The 18621-nt window shown below is 32.6% G+C and overlaps 2 protein-coding genes across 3 annotated transcripts in view; one reads left to right on the forward strand and one right to left on the reverse strand.

Annotated features, from left to right (window-relative positions):
• Window positions 1–992: 992 nt before the first annotated feature.
• LOC143244032 (condensin-2 complex subunit D3-like) lies at window positions 993–12989 on the reverse strand. The gene is made up of 6 exons (XM_076487999.1): window positions 10779–12989; window positions 9101–9441; window positions 6898–7139; window positions 6362–6507; window positions 4048–4237; window positions 993–3038 (listed from the first exon to the last, which is right to left on the reverse strand). Exons 1-6 carry the CDS (start codon window positions 12918–12920, stop codon window positions 1234–1236), a joined length of 4866 nt encoding a protein of 1621 aa, XP_076344114.1. The 5' UTR covers window positions 12921–12989; the 3' UTR covers window positions 993–1233.
• A 1886-nt stretch (window positions 12990–14875) lies between these two features.
• LOC143244042 (exocyst complex component 6-like) overlaps window positions 14876–18621 on the forward strand; it is a 285728-nt gene continuing 281982 nt past the window's right edge. For both annotated transcript variants that reach the window (XM_076488019.1, XM_076488023.1), the window contains exon 1: window positions 14876–15158. The gene's annotated coding sequence lies outside the window, so the exon portion shown is untranslated. The remainder of the gene's footprint in view (window positions 15159–18621) is intronic.

Consider the following 18621-nt stretch of genomic DNA (forward strand, 5'->3'; position numbering starts at 1 on the left):
ACATTGTCAAGTCTGGTATAAATATGTATTATAACTATGAATGAGCGTGAAATGTTACTGTTAGATTTATACCGAGTCTATTTTTTGTTTTAATCATGTAAGATGGCGGATTTTATTAGTACTTATTTGATCTCTTTCCTACATAAAGTAACCCAGTACAGTAGTTGGCGAGGCCGATAGGAACTTATTGTATCCTTTCACCGACATTCAATAAATCAATCTTCAATCTCAGTTATTAAGTTATATGATGTATTGACGGTACTTGTGAAAATATCTGAATTTCAACTGTAAATATAAAGTACTACATGCACTTCATTCTATTACTGTGCTCTACAGCTGACGAGTTAGATGGTCGTGTAATTATTAAAAAACGCCTACTCTTGTCATATTGAGAATATTAGTGAAAAATTCAAAATGATAAATATATTTTTGGTTTGCAATTTTAATACTTTCGTATTAGAGGATTTGTAAAGGAAAAATAATAAATTTGTTTACAATGTATAATTTCAATTATATGCTGCAGATTATGCACTTAACATTTCTTGTAAGCTTATGTGTACGTCATAACATGTAATATATTTCAACACCATTAAAAACAACGTAAAATTAAGAATAATTGGCCTTAAAATTATTATATGAAAAAAACATTCTATTTTTATTATAAGACTAAATAAGATAGGATAAATGGGCCATAGCGAAGAATCATGATGAGAGTAAACAGATCATGTGGGGAAAGTGACAAATTATTATAAAATAACTTAAATAAATCTGTAAGAAGATGACAAGAATGGAGAAGATTATCAGAACTATTACAGACAAAATAATGTGTACGTCATTAAGAAGAATTAAGAATAAGAAGAACATGAGATGTCGATAAGTGAGGAAACGTGCAACAGGAATATGAGACAACAAGTAGCAGGGAAAGAGTGAGGGTAATCTGTATAAATAAAAATATACAAAACCTGAAAATTCAGGTCAGGCCGAAAACCAAATTTTCAAAGTAATTTTATTTAAAAATTGAGAAATTCTCTCACTCTACACTTCTATAACGTCAAATATTACACTTTAAAAATACACAATCTGTTCTACCAATATCAGCATGAATTTTAAAAACCATTTGAACCCTAATAAGTCAGACATCTTCAAGGTGTCCCCATTCTAAACACTATTCACATGAAATATGTACATACACAATAAAACCAAAACCAAGGTTCCTTGTTTCTCATATTAAGTTCACGTTTTCAAGTGCCACACTCGAGGCTTACAAAGGACTTCTGGAGACTGTAGGTGGAGAAGAATCGAAGGAGTTGAACTGTTTTCTCCCTTATCTGTCTTTGTTTTCTCACAGTTTGATGCAACAAAGGGAATATCACTGACATCAAGAGAATTTTGAAAGGTTATGTTGCTAATCACACCAGAAGGTGTGCTAATTGCCCTCTTCAAAACTGAAGAAATAACACTTTTCTTTGGAGTTTGAGAGTGTTCTTCAATTCTACTCCTATTCCTTACTTCACCAGCCTTTTTAAGTGAATGCACACTAATTTCCTGAAGTTTTGCTTGAGCTGCCTCAACATCCATTCTGTCTAACAAAACAATTGGAAAACTAGCCAGCTTTACTCTGTTTAGTGCATTCTCTTGTCTACCACATAGATTTGGAGAATTGTTTTCATCACGTGTGTTTCTTGAACATTTTGCTCTTGATAACCGTCTTTGGGAAGAAACTAGCTTTGCTGCTTCCACAGCTTCCTTCACTGAATTCATCAAATTACTTTTTGGTGTGTGAATTCTGGAAACAGTGTGTGGGGTGGCTAGCTCAGCAGGATTAATGACTGGCTGAGGTGTTTTACCGTTCTCAGATACTTTCTTCAAATTTCTCTGCCTTAAAGCATTTTCGATGTTCCTTTTTTCTTGTTTTTCCTCCTCTTGCTGTTGTTCAAAGCGACGAAGATCAAATTCAATCTCATTGGCAAGTTGTTTGTCTGCCGACATTATTTCTTTTACTTCTGATTTATAGTCTTTCATCAGTTCTCTCAGGAACAACATCAAATCTTTCAACAATGGAGACTTGTTCTCTTCTAGACGATGTTTCAGACCAATAACAATGGGAACAACATTCTCTATAACGTTTCTCTTTACTACCTGGGAAATAATAGTTTTCTTAGCAGTTGCAACAATAGCTCCAGCCATATCTCCATCTTCTACTTCGTCTTGAACAGAGGAAGTTAAACTTGATAACTTGATTTCTTCACAACATAGAATAGCCAATGCATCTTGAATCAGACCTTCACTCTCCTGGCTAAGTGGGATAATTCCATCTGTAACAGCACCGAGAACGTCCTGGCAGAGTTTCAAATTCAGATAGAAACGTTCTTCATCATTGATGTTTTCCAACATGAACCGGTAGAGAGTCATTCTCTTTTCTTGATTATCACTTCCTCGAAGAGAGAACAACTGAACTTCACGATCAGTCTGGTTAAACTTATTGTACATGTTGTGAGAAAGATAACAATTGAAATAAAATATACATTCTACAAAGTGTTGATAAAAAATATGTGGATGTCGACGTAATAACAGATGACCCAAGCAATACTCAGCAAAACAACGAATGTCTTCATTACTATCTACTAATGTCATAACCATGCGATAAAATACCGTCCCTCTCCACTTTATGTAGTCCTCTTGAAGAAGCTGAGTCATTAATGTAAGTGTCTGTTTTCGAACAAAGCTGGAAGAATCCCTCAAACAAGCAGTAAATGAAGATATGTAAGGATCAACCAGAATAGTGTAACGCACACATAAATCGGCCATTATAACAACTACATTGTTTCTAACAGTAGGATCTTCACTACACTCCAATTCTTTTGCCAGTGCAGCTACAGACTTCTTTGCAAAGTCTTCATTTTGCAGACAAAGTTTTCCAAGAGCCACGAAGGCATGTGCTCGAATTAGAGGAGACGTAATAGCTCCTCTAAACTGAGAAAGGGGAGTTTGTGATGGTTGAGTCATCTGAGAACAAGGAACATCATACATTTCAGGAGCTGAAAGAAAGATTACAAAAAGTAATGTTACACGTTGAATAGACATATACCATAAATAAAGAAATACAACAGTCTGATCTGGTATGGATGACTGATAAAGAAATACAACAGTCTGATCTGGTATGAATGACTGATAAAGAAATACAACAGTCTGATCTGGTACGAATGACTGATAAAGAAATACAACAGTCTGATCTGGTACGAATGACTGATAAAGAAATACAACAGTCTGATCTGGTACGGATGATTGCAGAATGAAAGATTTCTTCTAAATTGCTATCCAGTTGTATTGACCTTTCAACAGTTTGTTTTTAACTCAGATATGACAAAATTTGAGTTCTCAAACCACATCAAAATAACAGTAAATGATTCAGAAAAAACACATAGTTAACAAAATACACTAGTCTTTCGTACCTTAAACAATTTAAACATACCTGTACATTATTCACAGTTCTACATTTTGTTCTGTTAGCATGTTAATAGTACCGTGTTTTGTATTGCCAGTATAGAAAACAGGAAATTCAGTTTTCATATCCTAATCACTTAACTATAAAGTTACTTATACCTAGTAGGAAGGAATATTAGGTAGTACTGCTACAGAGATTTGATTATAGCTGGTAAGAACATTAGGTGGTATTGCTAGAGTTTTGATTACAGCTAGCAGGAACATTAGGTGGTACTGTTATAGAGATTTGATTACAGCTGGTAGGAACATTAGGTAGTGCTTCTAAAGTTTTGATATCAGCTGGCAGGAACATTAGGTGGTGCTGCTAGAGTTTTGATTACAGCATGTAAATAAAACAGCATTCACTTATTTGTATTTAAATATTAACATAAAAAAGAAGGGACCTATTTCTCCATACAGGAATGTTCTAGATCTAAATAAGGATTATATTTCTTTCACTGTAAATCTATCAGATCTACCTCACTATCTAGTAAGCTTGGGAATACTTCTGATAAGTAGCTTTCTCCATAAATTATAACCAGTTGCTACTCATCTGTTACTTACCAGCAGCTGAAATTACAGGAGAAGCAATTAAGCTCTGAATGAGTAGAAATGCTCGAGTGGGTACTGCTGTGGGTGATAACTGAGCAACCTCCCCGAGAGTGTAGAGATGTCGTACAACTTGTTCCTCCATGGCTGCTTCAGTTTTAACATTGTCTTCCAGTATAACTGATGACAGGTAAACATCACAAAGCTGCAGGTACAATAAGACATTAAATATTTTATATTATAATGTCTTATTATTTTTTACACAAACATTATGAAGAACAACAATAGTCAATCTTATGATCCACATATAATTTTAAACAATCTTATAACTATCACACAGAAAACTAACCAAATTAAGAATATTTCAAATCATTTAATACATAATCCCATGTGACTAATTTTAAATATAAATACTTTTTAGATAAACTTGTTTAAAAGAAAGATAAAGTTTGTTTCTGTAGTTAACACTTGTATTATTTTCTTCAGAAAATTACTACGTTTCTTGAATAGTTCTTAATTTTAAACATTTATAATGAAATGGATAGCAAAAAAACAAACAAACAAGGAAGTCTTAAGAACTCCATTGTACACAATTCTAGTAAACTACACAACATGATCCTACAGAACTGGAAATATGTAATTCATATGGTTCTAGTTACAAGTGTTTGAAATCCATTACAGAGATTACATGCAGCATGGAGATGTTTTGTGTTTTATCTTATAGCAAAGCCACATCTGGCTATCTGCTAAGCCCACCGAAGGGAACTGAACCCTGATTTTAGCGTTGTAAATCCGGAGACATACTGCTGTACTAGCGGGGGCACATGGAGAGGTTTAACATTAAAAGTTTGGGTTTGATCAACCTTACAACGATGAAATATAATTATCAGTGTACAAAGTGTATCTGCAAAGAATTTGGCAGTTGTCTAATAAATGTTACAATTCCATTGTACCCAAAAATTCAAAATTTTAAATAAAGTTTGGAAAATAAAATGTTTGGACTTGAATTTCTGAAGCATTTACTTGTTCAAGTTGAGTTCTGGGTGATTTTTATGTTCAGAATAAAACTAACACTTCCAGAACCGAACCTATGAAACCTCTTAAGATGAACATCTGAAATTTTTAAATCTAGAACTGTATATTATTTACTCTACACTAACCTTAAATTTAGTTAAATCATTTGCAATGAAACAAAATTTTGAAATCAAATAAACAATATTTTTTCCTTGTTTCCCACCCCCACATCCTTTTCAAAGGATTTTCAACTTGTTATAATTACAGTTTCCCATATTTTGTTTCTAATTTTATAGTTTTAGTGTTTGGCTTGTACAGTTCACAACACACTCATTCCCAAACAGCAATACATCACAAAAGTAATATATTAATATGTTCTTATACATTAACCATAAAAGAATGCACTCAGAGCTATTTTAAGTAAGACATAGTCTCATTTCTCCAGGTGCTTTATTTTCAAATATGAATTTTTAAATGTAAATCAGTTAAACAGAATGTCTAACAACAATTATAATTTAAACAGCCCTCTAAATGTAAATTGGTTTAAAAAAGGTTATTCTATGAATATCAACTTTGGTCACAAACACACACACATATTCATTATTTCTTCTGAACTAACACCTATTACTGCCAAATTCGAAAGGACAGTTGTTAGCTAGAAATTCAAAATAAACACTAGTTATTAACAGGTACATCAAATTAGATCAACTGGTTCCAAAACATGCCTTGAAAGTGCTTGCCGTGGGTTGGGAAAATTCTCTGATATCTCAGCAAAAGAAGCTGAGCCATTAGAAACCGTTCCTTTCTCCTTGTAATTATTTATAGATTGTGCTTGTATCATTTAGACTGTGTAAATAACATACTAATGAAGTTATATAAATTAAAAAATCTCATGTGGTAACAACAAGAATATTGGTAATTGTTTAATTTTCTTTTGGAATTAGAATATAGATAATATTAAAATTAAAAACACACCATTTTGATGCTAATTTTATTGATATAAAATAATAAAGTTGCTTAATTAGAATTTGAATGGAATTCCATAAAATTTCATGCTAAAGAGTAAAGCAGTACTTAAAGGATTAATAGGCCTAGTAAAAAAGAGAAATGCCCTTGCATCTTTTGAAATTACATCATATCAGAAATAGACACACATAGATAGTTTTTATTTAAAAACCATTTTTTAACAGACAAAATTAAGATAAATGCCTTCTACTTCTTTATATTTCTAATTCCATTAGAAAAAAGTTTAGTCTCTCTCACTAATACGATCACGTTATGTTTTGAGCTTTTCAAGGCACCAGCTAATACACACCTTCAGAATCTTTTGACTCCAAGTATGAATCATCTTTTCTCCTTCAACATCAGCAAGAACAAGACATATCTTGTTGAAGGTTTCAACACAAGTAGCAATGAGTTCTGGGGGAGAAGTAAACTGTTGCAGCTGGGTAGCCAATTCCTCTGAAAGAAAATACAATATAGTTTGGCCCTCTAACATACAAGTTCCTTCAACATAGCTAGGACCTCTAACATACAGTAACTTTTAATATAGCTTGGACCTCGAACATACAGTAATTTTAATATAGCTAGGACTTCTTCACACAAGTACTTTTAATAGAGCTTGACCCTCTAACACACAAGTACTTTTAACATAGCTAGGTTATCACTGTTAAAAATTATGAAAAATTAATTTTGTAGACATCTTAGGTTAAAAATTTCAGTTTAGTGTAAAGCTGAAGTGTGTTTCATAAAACAGTAACACAACCACATTATGATATTTTATCTAAAAGTTATTTACTTACAAATATTTTACCAACTTTGAATCTGCTTCCACTGAAAAACATTACTAACCTTTGATTGCTTGTAGTTTTGATAGTGGCATATGTTTAGCCCAGTTTCCAATCATGTGCAGCACTCTCTGCATGGTACTTAATGATACTGGCTCTCTACTCTCATAACACTTCTCCCAATACTCCAAAACAAATTCTGGGTTTTTAACTTCAAAACACAGGGAGAGAAAAACTAGTACCAGCCACACAGTTCCATCTCTGGACCCATTAAGCTGGGTTTTGATCAAATTCACCATGGACGATCTACAAAATATAGCAAAACAGGATAAAAATAAGATAACACAAGAGTGAGTTATATTAAAAGGACTTTAAAGCCGCACCACTAGAGATAAATAATTTAATTAATTAAATCCCTCCTATCCAACTAATTAAAATACTGCCATCCAATTTCTTCACCTTCTCTTTGCTATAGCAAAGTTACTGATATATTGTTATAAATTTTGAACTAGTCCCTAAAGGAAAGCAAATGTCTGGCACAAACCATTTTTGTTATATCTTGTTGTTGAACTTTTCACTTACTAGAGAGAAGGCTGGCATTCCCACCACCAATAATTTATTTTATTTTATTTGTATGAACCATGTTTAAGGAACACTGCAACAGAACTATTGATGAACTGATTAGTAAATATCTGTACCACTAAACTCCAAGATCCTCTAACCATAAAGCTACAGCCCATATTGTCACATTCAGTCATGCTTTATCTTTAGGTCATGCATTTTAACAAATAGACCTGTTAATTTGCTTTCCAATACCAGTAAGTTTTTCAGCATGGGCTCATTTCCTGGAACTGACCTCATAGCCATTTTGGGCTTGTTATAGTTTTCATGCTATAACTTTTAAATTAGTAAACATATGTTCACAAAATAATGTTTTTCAGGTTTTATATGTATATTCTAATAACTAAAAATAATAAATTACTATATCAATATCCCAGAATTCCACTATAATTTATCAAGTTTAAAAACTAAGTTGTAATTTAGTCTAAAAAAATGAGAGAAAGACTCAACTTACCAGCATGAAGGTTTGTTTCAAAAGAGAGAATACCATTCTATATGGAAATGGCTGAAAAAGCCATGGGGACATCCTGAGCTTTTGATTGTTTATTTGTAAGTGTATATAAGGAATTGTTTCCAAAAAGGATGGAAGAGGTGAGATGTTTCAATGTTTGATTCAGTACGAGTGATATTTCAACAAATATCAATAACTTGAACTCCTAATTTATACAAAATTAAAGATTTTGTATTTCAATATCAGTGCTGCATTCAACATATCATGTGGCACACACATTTTCTTTTGTTTACTTTTAAATTCAGAAAGTAAATAATGTATAATAAGAAAATTTGAATTATAGCCTTCTATTTGATTCCAAATGTTTTGACATAAATTCGTAAAATAGTAGTTGAATAAAATTTTGGATGTAAGTCAACAAACGTGATGACATGGCCTTTGACATGTGACTTGTCTGGAAAAGGCTGTAAGTTTAAAATCCCTGATCTAAATATTTTGTATCTTCTTCAAGAGTTTTTACACACCCTTCAAAAAGTCAATTAGGGACAATGACACTATCTACAAAATATCAAACAACTGTTTTGGTTGTCACAAGACTTACTGATCTTACATATTCATTTTAAACAATAGTTTTGGTTGTCACAAGACTTACCGATCTTACATATTCATTTTAAACAATGGTTTTGATTCTCACGAGACTTACTGATCTTATATATTCATGTTAATATAAAATACTCAATATTTGTATTACATTACTTTTCACTACACCAACATGATTCTACTCTTTTGTCACTATGACAACAAGGTTCACATAGTTCTGACTACAAACACTTGAATTTTACATCTTTATTTACAATTTGTTATGCAAGTTACACACATCTATTAAACATCTACAAGTTGTTTATTCAATGAATCTATCCTCAGGTGATCATTTAATCAAATCTTACTTTTTGGAAGTCCAGACTTGAAAAATGTTACAGTTCCCCTTTTAGTTCAACAATGTCAAATTCAAGAATGTATCATTAGAGATCCTTAACATTCACAAATTCACTTTTTTATATATCATAACATTTATAAGCCTCAGGTTAGTAGCTTTATTTTCAGTACATCCGGTACAATAAAAAAAATTTTTGTTTCATACAATTATTTGTGGGAACTTGCATTAATCTTGAATTTTGATCACATAACTTCTTACCTGATCTTTCCTTGTTTTCCCAACATTTGTATGGCTTTCTGAAGATAACGTTGCATATCTTGATATTCGTTACTTGCAACGTTGTCCATAATCTTCCATGCCATCTCCCAATGTGCTTCTTGCGTTTTAGAAACAATGTTCTGTAGCAACAAGTTATCAATCATTTCCAGACATTTCTCTTGGATTGAATTCTCAGCATCAAGTACCAATGGTAACACTCCTTGCATCCAATGCTTCTGTATTGTGGCCGACAGAGGACTCGATTCCAGAAGGTTTGATAAGGACTGAACTGCCTGCTTCCTCACTAACACAGCTGGGTCCAGGCAGTGGGTTTCTAACAACTAGAGTAAGGTACCTTATTAACACTAAAAACCAATGATTACAGCTCATTAAGTGTACTTTTATAGTGATTATAGTGAACTGTTTCATAACTTGGATTCTTTTGATGTTAACATATTGAAGTACATTAGCATTTTACTTTCAGAAATGACTGTCTTATATCTCCTAGCTTTTCAGGATACAAGAAATAACTGTTTTATCCCTTCTAACATTTCAGGATATAAGAAATGATTACCTTATTCCTCCTAGCTTTTCAGAATATAAAGATTTCATTTAGTAAAACTTTAACCCTGATAGCTCAAAATGGAATCATATCAAAACTGAAATAAAGTCAGGTGTAAACTCATTTTAAGTAAAAACAAAATCACAGATGATAAGGCCACATCTCATGCACCAGAATAATTATCATAGTTTACTCAAATACATACTGATGGAAAATCAAAGAACCTTAACCTTTTACTTTTACTTTAAACAATTAACCAAACATTCAAAGATGGCTCAAAATATTAACAATAACTAAAAACTCATTTATCTATGATATGTTAAATAGATAGCTAAAACAACTAAACACCAAATCAAACTTTATGAAAGACAATACAGAAATTATTCAATGACAAGTTTTTCTATAATTCTGAACTATTTGAAACACTGTGCCCATTTTCAGTAAAATAGAAATAAGAGTATGATTCTATGTCATTAACAATGTAAAACTAGCAGCAACTGTTTGTTTTAGAATTTCTTGCAAAGCTACACAAGGACTATCTTATCTGCACTAGCTGTTCCAAATTTAGCAGTGTAAGAGTAAAGGGAAGGCAGCTAGTCATCACCACCCACTTCTAACTTTTGGGGCACTCTTTTACCATTGAATAGTTGGATTGACTGTCACATGTCTCCAAGGCTGAAAGGGCAAGCATGTTTGGTGTGACAAGGATTTGAACCTGTAACCCACAGATTGCAAGTCATTTATCCTAACCACCTGGCCATGCTAGGCCTAGTAGCAACTAAATCACCACAGTTTATTACCAGGTCAGTAATAATATAAAGCTTCTCACAATAGTCATGTAATAAACTCTCACAAAGTTATGTACCAAACTGTCATGTAATCAAACACAAAATAGTTACACTACACATCATTCCTACTTAAATAATATATGGTAATAGAAAAACTAAAAACCTACTAGATGATCTCAGACAATATAAAATATTTCCTAAGTTTCAGAGAAACTATACATTAAATCATAATTCTACTCCATTTCCTCCTATTCTCAAATCATTGTTAGCAAACATTTCTTTAAAGAAATTTAAATTTTCTTTACAAGTTTGGAACTGGTACACTAACCTTAATATAGCTCTCCAATGTATTGATTTCTTTGATGATCAAGATATTTTCCAAGACCTGTAATGATGCTTTCCTTACGTTGACCTTTTGATCACTACAACGCCGTGAAATCAACTCCATGAAGGTGTCTACAGAAAAGTCAGTTGAGACAACGTGACTACTGGGCATAGAGGTAACTTCACTATTCTGATTAATTTCTTTCTGAAGTCCATCGTCTTGTCCTGATGAACTTTCTTTTTCTTTCTCCTCTCTCTTTTCTTTGTCACCAACATCTGTTTCACTATTAACTAAAACAGTTTGGCCACTGTTGACATTTTCTTCAGATTTAGTGGAATCAGTAACAGTTTTTTCTTTTAGCATTTCCAAGAACACAGCTTTCAATTCGGATCTAGTAGAAGACGTGCACAGTGCTAAAATGTTCAATGCTTTAGCTCTCACCGAGGCAGCCTTGTCATTACATCTGGCCAGTATCACAGACAATAAGGTACTAACATGAAGAAAACTTTGAAATTTTTTTGGTACTGAAGTATCCGAGTTTCTTTCTGGTTCATTGACCAGCAATGAAAATAGTTCCAAACTAAAAACCCTATAATTAACCTTAGCATGTCGTACCAACCTATGCAGCCATTCAACCATTTCAGCAAATGACCCAGTAGGAAAACATTTCAGTATCTCTATACAAGCTTGGGCTACTTTACATCTAAAGTCTGATTTATCAACAACTTTGGTACACAAGTGTTGGAAAAGAACTCTCGCACCCTTCAATGTAGCTTCTTGGTTCTTCTTTATAAGGTAACAAATAAAATTAACAGTGTTATCTTTAACTATTTGCTGGGCTCGAGGGATAGACTGACTTCCTGTAACTGACAACATCAGGATGTTTGGTAGAAGGTATTTCATAACAGTGAGAACCAACAGCTCAACATCTCCATGCACAGGCTGACAAAGATGTTTCAAACCCACAAAAGCTAACAGTGAAATATCTGGTCTCTTCTTTCGAATATTTACAACCTGATGATGACTGTCAAAGAACAAACATTTTTCAGTTTCTATTTTTGTTAGTTCTGCTAACTGCTGGATAACTTGTTCAATGAGATGTATATTAAACTGTAGAGTAAAACCTTCCAATAAGGTAATAAGATCAGAAAGTGCATTGGATAAGATACTCATTAATTTCTGAATCTCTTCAAGAGACATATTTACTTCATCTTCTCCTTCATCACTGCTAAACCCTTCCATACTTATTGCTTCATTTCCATCAGGATTGCTAATTGTACAGGGTTCAGCTAAATCATCTTCAGAAATATTTCTAGTACCTTTCCCATAACCCTTTTTATTCTTTCTACATTTTCCATAATTATTATTTTGCCCTCCACCTTCTTTACGACGTTTGCTTGGTTTAAATATTTCTTCTTCTCTACATACATTTGCTTCATCAAAATTAACTGGAATTCTACGTTTTTTAGAAATATGTTTATTCATTTGTGCCTCTGCTGCCGAGCTTGCTTGTTTTGGTACTCTCATACTATAAACAGCCATTTGGAAGAGGTTACCTTGAAATATCCTGAAGGCACTACTACCAGGAATTCTCAGAATTGTGAAATACAACTGGCTACTAATCAACGCGTATTCTTTCTTAACAAAAATACATCGTGATTTCTGGTTGTGTCTGTTTGTTTCTATACCTGCTTTCATCAAAAAATACAATAAGACTAATATCTGTTTATAATGAACACCATTTTCAATTAAAATACTCCAAAAGTTAGTGGTTGTACTAGCATAAATAGAACCGTTTACGTTTTCATGAATATTATCTTTAGATGCAAATTCACCTGTAATTCGATCTCCATTGTTGTTATTACTACGAAGCTTAGAATCAACAACAGTTGTGCGTTTATCACTAAGACTATGGACACTTTTATCCATTTTTTCAATTCCAGCCCATGTCCTGCAGAGATTTGTTGTTTCGACGAGCAAATTTTTTAAACCTTCAACGCTATAAATTTCATCATTTGGAAGGTCAACATCTTCAGTGAAACTGCTATTCCATACACATGTCACCAAATCATCATCAATAACTTCAAGAGGAAATGAAGTAAATATTTGTAGAGTATTTCTTTCCAAATTCTCGTTCTCCGCCATAACTTTCCGTTAAATTGAGCGGGATGAAATATAAACATAATACATACAAACACTCAATAAAAAAAATTAAAAAACCTGAAACAGAGGTTTTAGTAATATACTGATTTTGTATATTTTGTTGCAATGACTTGATGGCTAGATGCAGGAAGAAACAATTTTTTTGTTTGTAGCAGGATAATATTATTGACGTTTTCATAAAATTATATATTTATACTACAGTTCATCTTATAAGATTTTAACGCGACAATATCATTTCAACAAGCCATGCCTAAAATTATGATTTTAACAAAACGTGGAATTATCATTTCTATCTCCTCAAAATAGAAACTTAAAAATTAATAGAATTTAAGTATGTTACAAATAAGTATAATATAAAAATTTCAACAAATAGTAATGATATTTTTTCCCCTTTTAAGTTTTAGAAAAAAAATTATTCATGACACTCGTAAGCGGGTTTAGATTTAGTTTTTTTCTGTATGAAATTCAATAAATATATTTTGGATGTTAAAAATAAGAATTTGGGAAATAAAATAGTTTACAAAGTATTCTGTTTTTGGAAAGTTATGAAGCTTGTTCCAATTAGCCTTACTTTTTGGTAATTCAATCTAAGTTATACAAAAAATATTGAACCACTCATAAAATGAAATCGTTTTGATGAGGGAGTCGATTGTAAAATTATGTATGCACTGTATGAAAATTGATTTCAAATGCATATCAAAAGTCTCTGTATAATATTATGAATTTTCATTAGTTTTCAACCATGAAAGAGTAAACGCTCATGACACTACATATTCATTTTGATATGAAATAAAACTGAAAAAAAAAAGACACATCTCAAAAGTTTTTGGGTTTTTTATTTGTTTTTGCTATTTTTATTTGCATGTACAATTATATTAAAAGTAAAAATACATTCGCCGAAATATGTTAATCAAAGTCTACGCATAATTTCTAATAAATGTCAGCAACGTCTCTAGCAGGTATATCATAGTTACCATTGACAATAGTTTAAGGTATATTCTCAAAAAGTGATCCCAAGTTTCAACTTTATTAAAATTCCATTGAAATGTAATTTGAAAGTTATACTTTCTTTGAAAAAGTGGAGGTAATATGTATTTTTTTTCCATTTTGTTGTAAACGTTATTTTAATATTTTTTTCGATGTAGGGATTTGAACCTTTTAATCACAATCTAAACATACCAAATAATAGCTTATGTCCAGTTCTTTGCATTTTTCAAATACATAACAATAGATTAATATATCAACTTCACAATACGACACACGTGTGTCAGTTAATATACAACAGGAGTATCATATTGGTGCTCCAGTGGGTTAACCATTTGTTTTACGATTCAGAACGGTACAATCTAGGATTTAATTCCTTGTGATGAACAGAGTAGAGATAACCTATTGTGTAGCTTTGCCCTAAATGAAACAAGAAAACATATTTTGGTAAGCGATATTTGATTATCTAATTATTGAAAACGAAATTGTATTAAAAAATCCTGTTATAAGTAAGGAACTGTAGACTTCAAAAATTTGGATATAGTGGTTAGAAGATGTAACTATTCATACATGGAGATTGGGGTATATCTCGGTGAAAAAATCTAAGCTCCTCTTTCTGTAGTTAGTGTGTGTGTGTGTGTGGTTTGTTTATCGTGTGGTTCCGCAAGAATAAATAAAAAATATAGGTGGTTTTAGGACCAAAATTTCACAATATGATGTTTGTCTGTTATACAAGAGACAATATATAGTGTGTATATATGTGAAATCATATTTATTTAGTAAAACAGTTGAATATTTTTAATAATAAAGAATTACAAATATCTATTATTGAATATTAAAGATTTTCAAAGTTTTAATACATTTCAGTGGTTGTAGCTGTTATTGATGTGATAAATTTCTGTTTTTGTGGTGAAACTGGCCTATAAAATAAAACAGTATATTGATGTAAAAGTTAAAAATAACAGAGTTTATATCGATGTCAAATTGACATTCTATTTATATATGTAGTGGCCAAACCTATAAAAGTTAAATGTTAATAAGTGTGTCTTTTCTTGTACAGTGTATGGAACAGTAAATGACATTTAACAACTATGTTCTAGTCCTGTGAATATTATTTGTATTAATTAACACAAGCAAAATCGAAAGAACCACATAAAAGTAGCTGTAGAGACAGTGTTTATCAGCATATTGTATCCTTGGCTCAATGACAGTGGTTGGCTGAGACACATTCTCAAGGTATCGTATTCTTTGATTTAACAACAGATACAGACTCCTTTATTTAAAAAACATGGTTATTTATCAAAATGTAATATATATTGGAACAGCATTGTTTTAAGTTTCATGTTGTTAATTGTTTCACAAGTTTGCCTAACTTAACCTAAGTTTTATTAAAAATGATTTTAAAATTAGATTATAGAATATGAAGCAGAATGTTGATAAATAAACATGTTAGAAGGTTATTACTGAAAGTTTTTATTATTGACCAAATCACATTAGGGGCAAAGAATCCTTCTTCTAAGTCAGGGGTCACCATACTACAGCCCGCGGGCCGGATACGGCCCTCGAGGTCATTTTGTCCGCCCCGCCAGCAGGTATGCGGATTCGAAATAAAAAGTGACATTTCATCAAATGTCCGACTGTCATAACAAAATAAATCACACCGATCGTCGCTTTAAGCTGGCAAACACAAGAAGTTACGATAAAAAGAAACAAGGCTGTCACGCGCATTTTTAACTAGTAGGAAAATTCTTCTTTCGTCCTTGCTTCCAGTTTATTCACATCGAGGCACGTATCTATGAAAGCATTAGGATTTCTAAAACAAGTACAGACTTAACCCTCGTCCTATCGACTCGTCTTGTAAATTCAGCGGCCTCGGGTTACCGTTTCAGCAAGCTCATTTCTCTTAGTAGTCGCTTTTCGTAACTCGTTCTTAGGTAAGTGTCGTGGCAAACGTACATTTTAATATGTTTTGTTTGTGCGTTCTTGGACCAGTACGATACTTTTCTCACAGCATTCTGTGTTTTTCATTTTCAGGCCCTGTTTTTTTTTACCCATCGTTATGGCTGCTTTTAAAAGAAGAAAAGTGGACTCTGAGTGTCGTGCTTTCAATGAAGAATGGGGAGAAAAGTACTTCTTTGTGGTAACAAAAAAACCAGAAAGCTACTTCTGTGATATGCACCGAAAGTATTGCCATTTTGAAAGAGTACAATCTTCGGCGTCACTATGAAACAAAACATCTATCAACATATTTGAAATTTTCAGGAAAGTTCCGTTCTGAGAAATTTGAATCCATGAAACGTGTTTTTGAATCTCAAAAGAATCTCTTCACGAGAAAGTTTGCTGAAAATTAATCTGTCACTCGTACAAGTTACAAAATAGTGCATAGGATGGCAGAACGAGGAAAACCTTTTACTGACAGCAACTTCATCAAAGAATGTATGATGGAAGCAGCAAATGAGCTGTGTCCTGAAAAACAGAAGAACTTTGAGAGAACATCATATTACAGATACGCCAAAAAGCTAGAAACTTCCTATGGTATTCTCTGGCACTGGATGAGCCTACTGATCTCTCGAGTATGCCACAACTTTTCGTGTTCATTCGTGGAGTTAATTTGGACTTTCAGATCACGGAAGAGTTGGCATCAGTTTGCAGCATGTATGGAAGAACAACTGGAGAAGACATTTTCATGGAAGTGCATAAAACTTTGCAAGACTATAACCTTCAGTGGAATCAGCTTAGAGGTGTAACAGTTGATGGAGGAAAAAACATGACTGGATTAAAGAAGGGTCTGGTGGGGCTGATCAGGAAACAGTTGGAAGATCTTCAACTCCCAAGCACTCTATTCATACACTATCATACATCAACAAGCACTCGGTGGAAAAGACTTAGATATTTCTTGCGTACTGAAACCAGTCATTTCTGCAGTGAACTTCATTCAGGGTCATGCACTTAATCATCGCCAGTTCAAGGTGTTTCTTGAAGAAATTGATTCAGATTTCTGTGACTTGCCTTATCACACGGTGGTGAGGTAGCTCAGCTGCGGTAAAGTCTTGTCTCATTGTTATAAGCTGAGAAGAGAAATATATATATTTTATATCGAGAAATATAGAGCCGATCCACTTCTGTCAGATCCAACCTGGTTGTCAAAGTTGTCATTTTTGATTGACATCACATCCCACATGAATAAATTGAACTTGAAACTTCAGGGGAAGAATAACCTTGTATGTAATCTCTATAGAATCATTAAAGGATTTCAGAGAAAGCTGTCATTGTTTGAAGCACATTTGGAAGGAGGAAACCTCTCTCATTTTCAGTGTTTCAATGAGTTTGATGCTGGAATCACAGAAGATGTCGACCTGGAGTTTGAGAGAAAGATTATTGGTGATCTATATAAGCATTTTTTAGAGAGATTTTCGGATATATCGACAGAATCAAAAGTGACATTCTCCTTTTTCAGAATCCTTTTGATTGTGTCATTGATGACGTGCCAGTGGAACTTCAGCTGGAGGTCATTGATTTGCAAGGAAATGACTTGTTAAAAGCAAAACACAGAGAGGGGCAACTTATTGAATTCTACAGCTGCATACCTGAAGATGATTTTCCAAAGCTGAATAAGTTCGCATCTGGTATGGCATCGGTGTTCGGAACAACTTATGTCTGTGAACAAGCATTTTCAAAATGAAGTATGTAAAATCGGTACATTGATCAAGGATGACTGATGAACATTTGAAAGCAATTCTAATGATTGGATGTAGTAATTCAAAACAGAACATTGAACATATTTTGAAAGCCAAATGCCAATTTCATAAACCTTACTAACTTTTTTGCGGCTTAGTAAAATTCAGATGTGTACTCACTATGTGCGATGTGACAATTGTTTTTGCTAATGTCTCCTTCTTTGATAACCCTTTGGTAAATAAAAATGTTGGTTGTATTTCTGTTTGTTTTTTATTATATATGTGTATTGCATGCTACTCCCACATGGCTAATGTGGCATCCTAAACTTAGTGTTAAGTCTTTTACAGAGATTTTTCGTTCTAGCTTATGAGTATTGAACATAATGATCATGCGGCCCACGCTTCTCATTTCTTAAGATATCTGGCTCTCTGTGAAAAAAGTTTGGTGACCCCTGTTCTAAGTTAACAAAGACTTATCTTGTTCTGAAAAGAAATAACCTGATATGAAAAGTATCAATACTTAGAACATGGAATATAGTGCTTTCACAGGAAGATGTAAATAGAAAACAATCAATTACATTTCCTGTTACAGAATATTTTAAATATTGACAATCTATCTTTTGCACATCACAAAATATTCAAAGAGTATTTACTTTTCCAAAGTTAATTATACTTTATGTTCTATCTGGTTACATTTCCATGAAATGACAATTTTTTGTTTTTTTAATGGTGGAAAACGATGTCCCTTTCTGTCAATTCCCATGTCATGGACATAATGTTTAGTATGGAAGAAAATTTAGATTAATCTTCTAGAGGTCTATAGAATATATATCCAAATTAAGATGTAATAAAAAACTTTATTTAATAGACCTACAATAGCAGAACAATACCATATTCACATGGATACAGTTATCAACACTTTAAATGTGTTGTTATTTCATTATTTTGGATTTAATATTTATTCTAAATTACTTCACACAGTATTGTGTTATTTACATACTTTAAACATCGTTTGTTATCAT

This window comes from Tachypleus tridentatus, chromosome 2 (assembly GCF_004210375.1).
Source record: "Tachypleus tridentatus isolate NWPU-2018 chromosome 2, ASM421037v1, whole genome shotgun sequence".
Taxonomy (NCBI): domain Eukaryota; kingdom Metazoa; phylum Arthropoda; class Merostomata; order Xiphosura; family Limulidae; genus Tachypleus; species Tachypleus tridentatus.

Bases quoted from the DNA above. Each gene is read 5' to 3' on its own strand.
- LOC143244032 (XM_076487999.1), bottom strand. From the start codon at position 12,920: ATGGCGGAGAACGAGAATTTGGAAAGAAATACTCTACAAATATTTACT. The intron at 4,238-6,361 runs GTGTGTATTAGC...TTGTACCTGCAG, and splicing joins GGAGTCAAAAGATTCTGAAG to CTTTGTGATGTTTACCTGTC. The intron at 3,039-4,047 runs GTAAGTAACAGA...TCTTTCTTTCAG, and splicing joins TCCTGTAATTTCAGCTGCTG to CTCCTGAAATGTATGATGTT.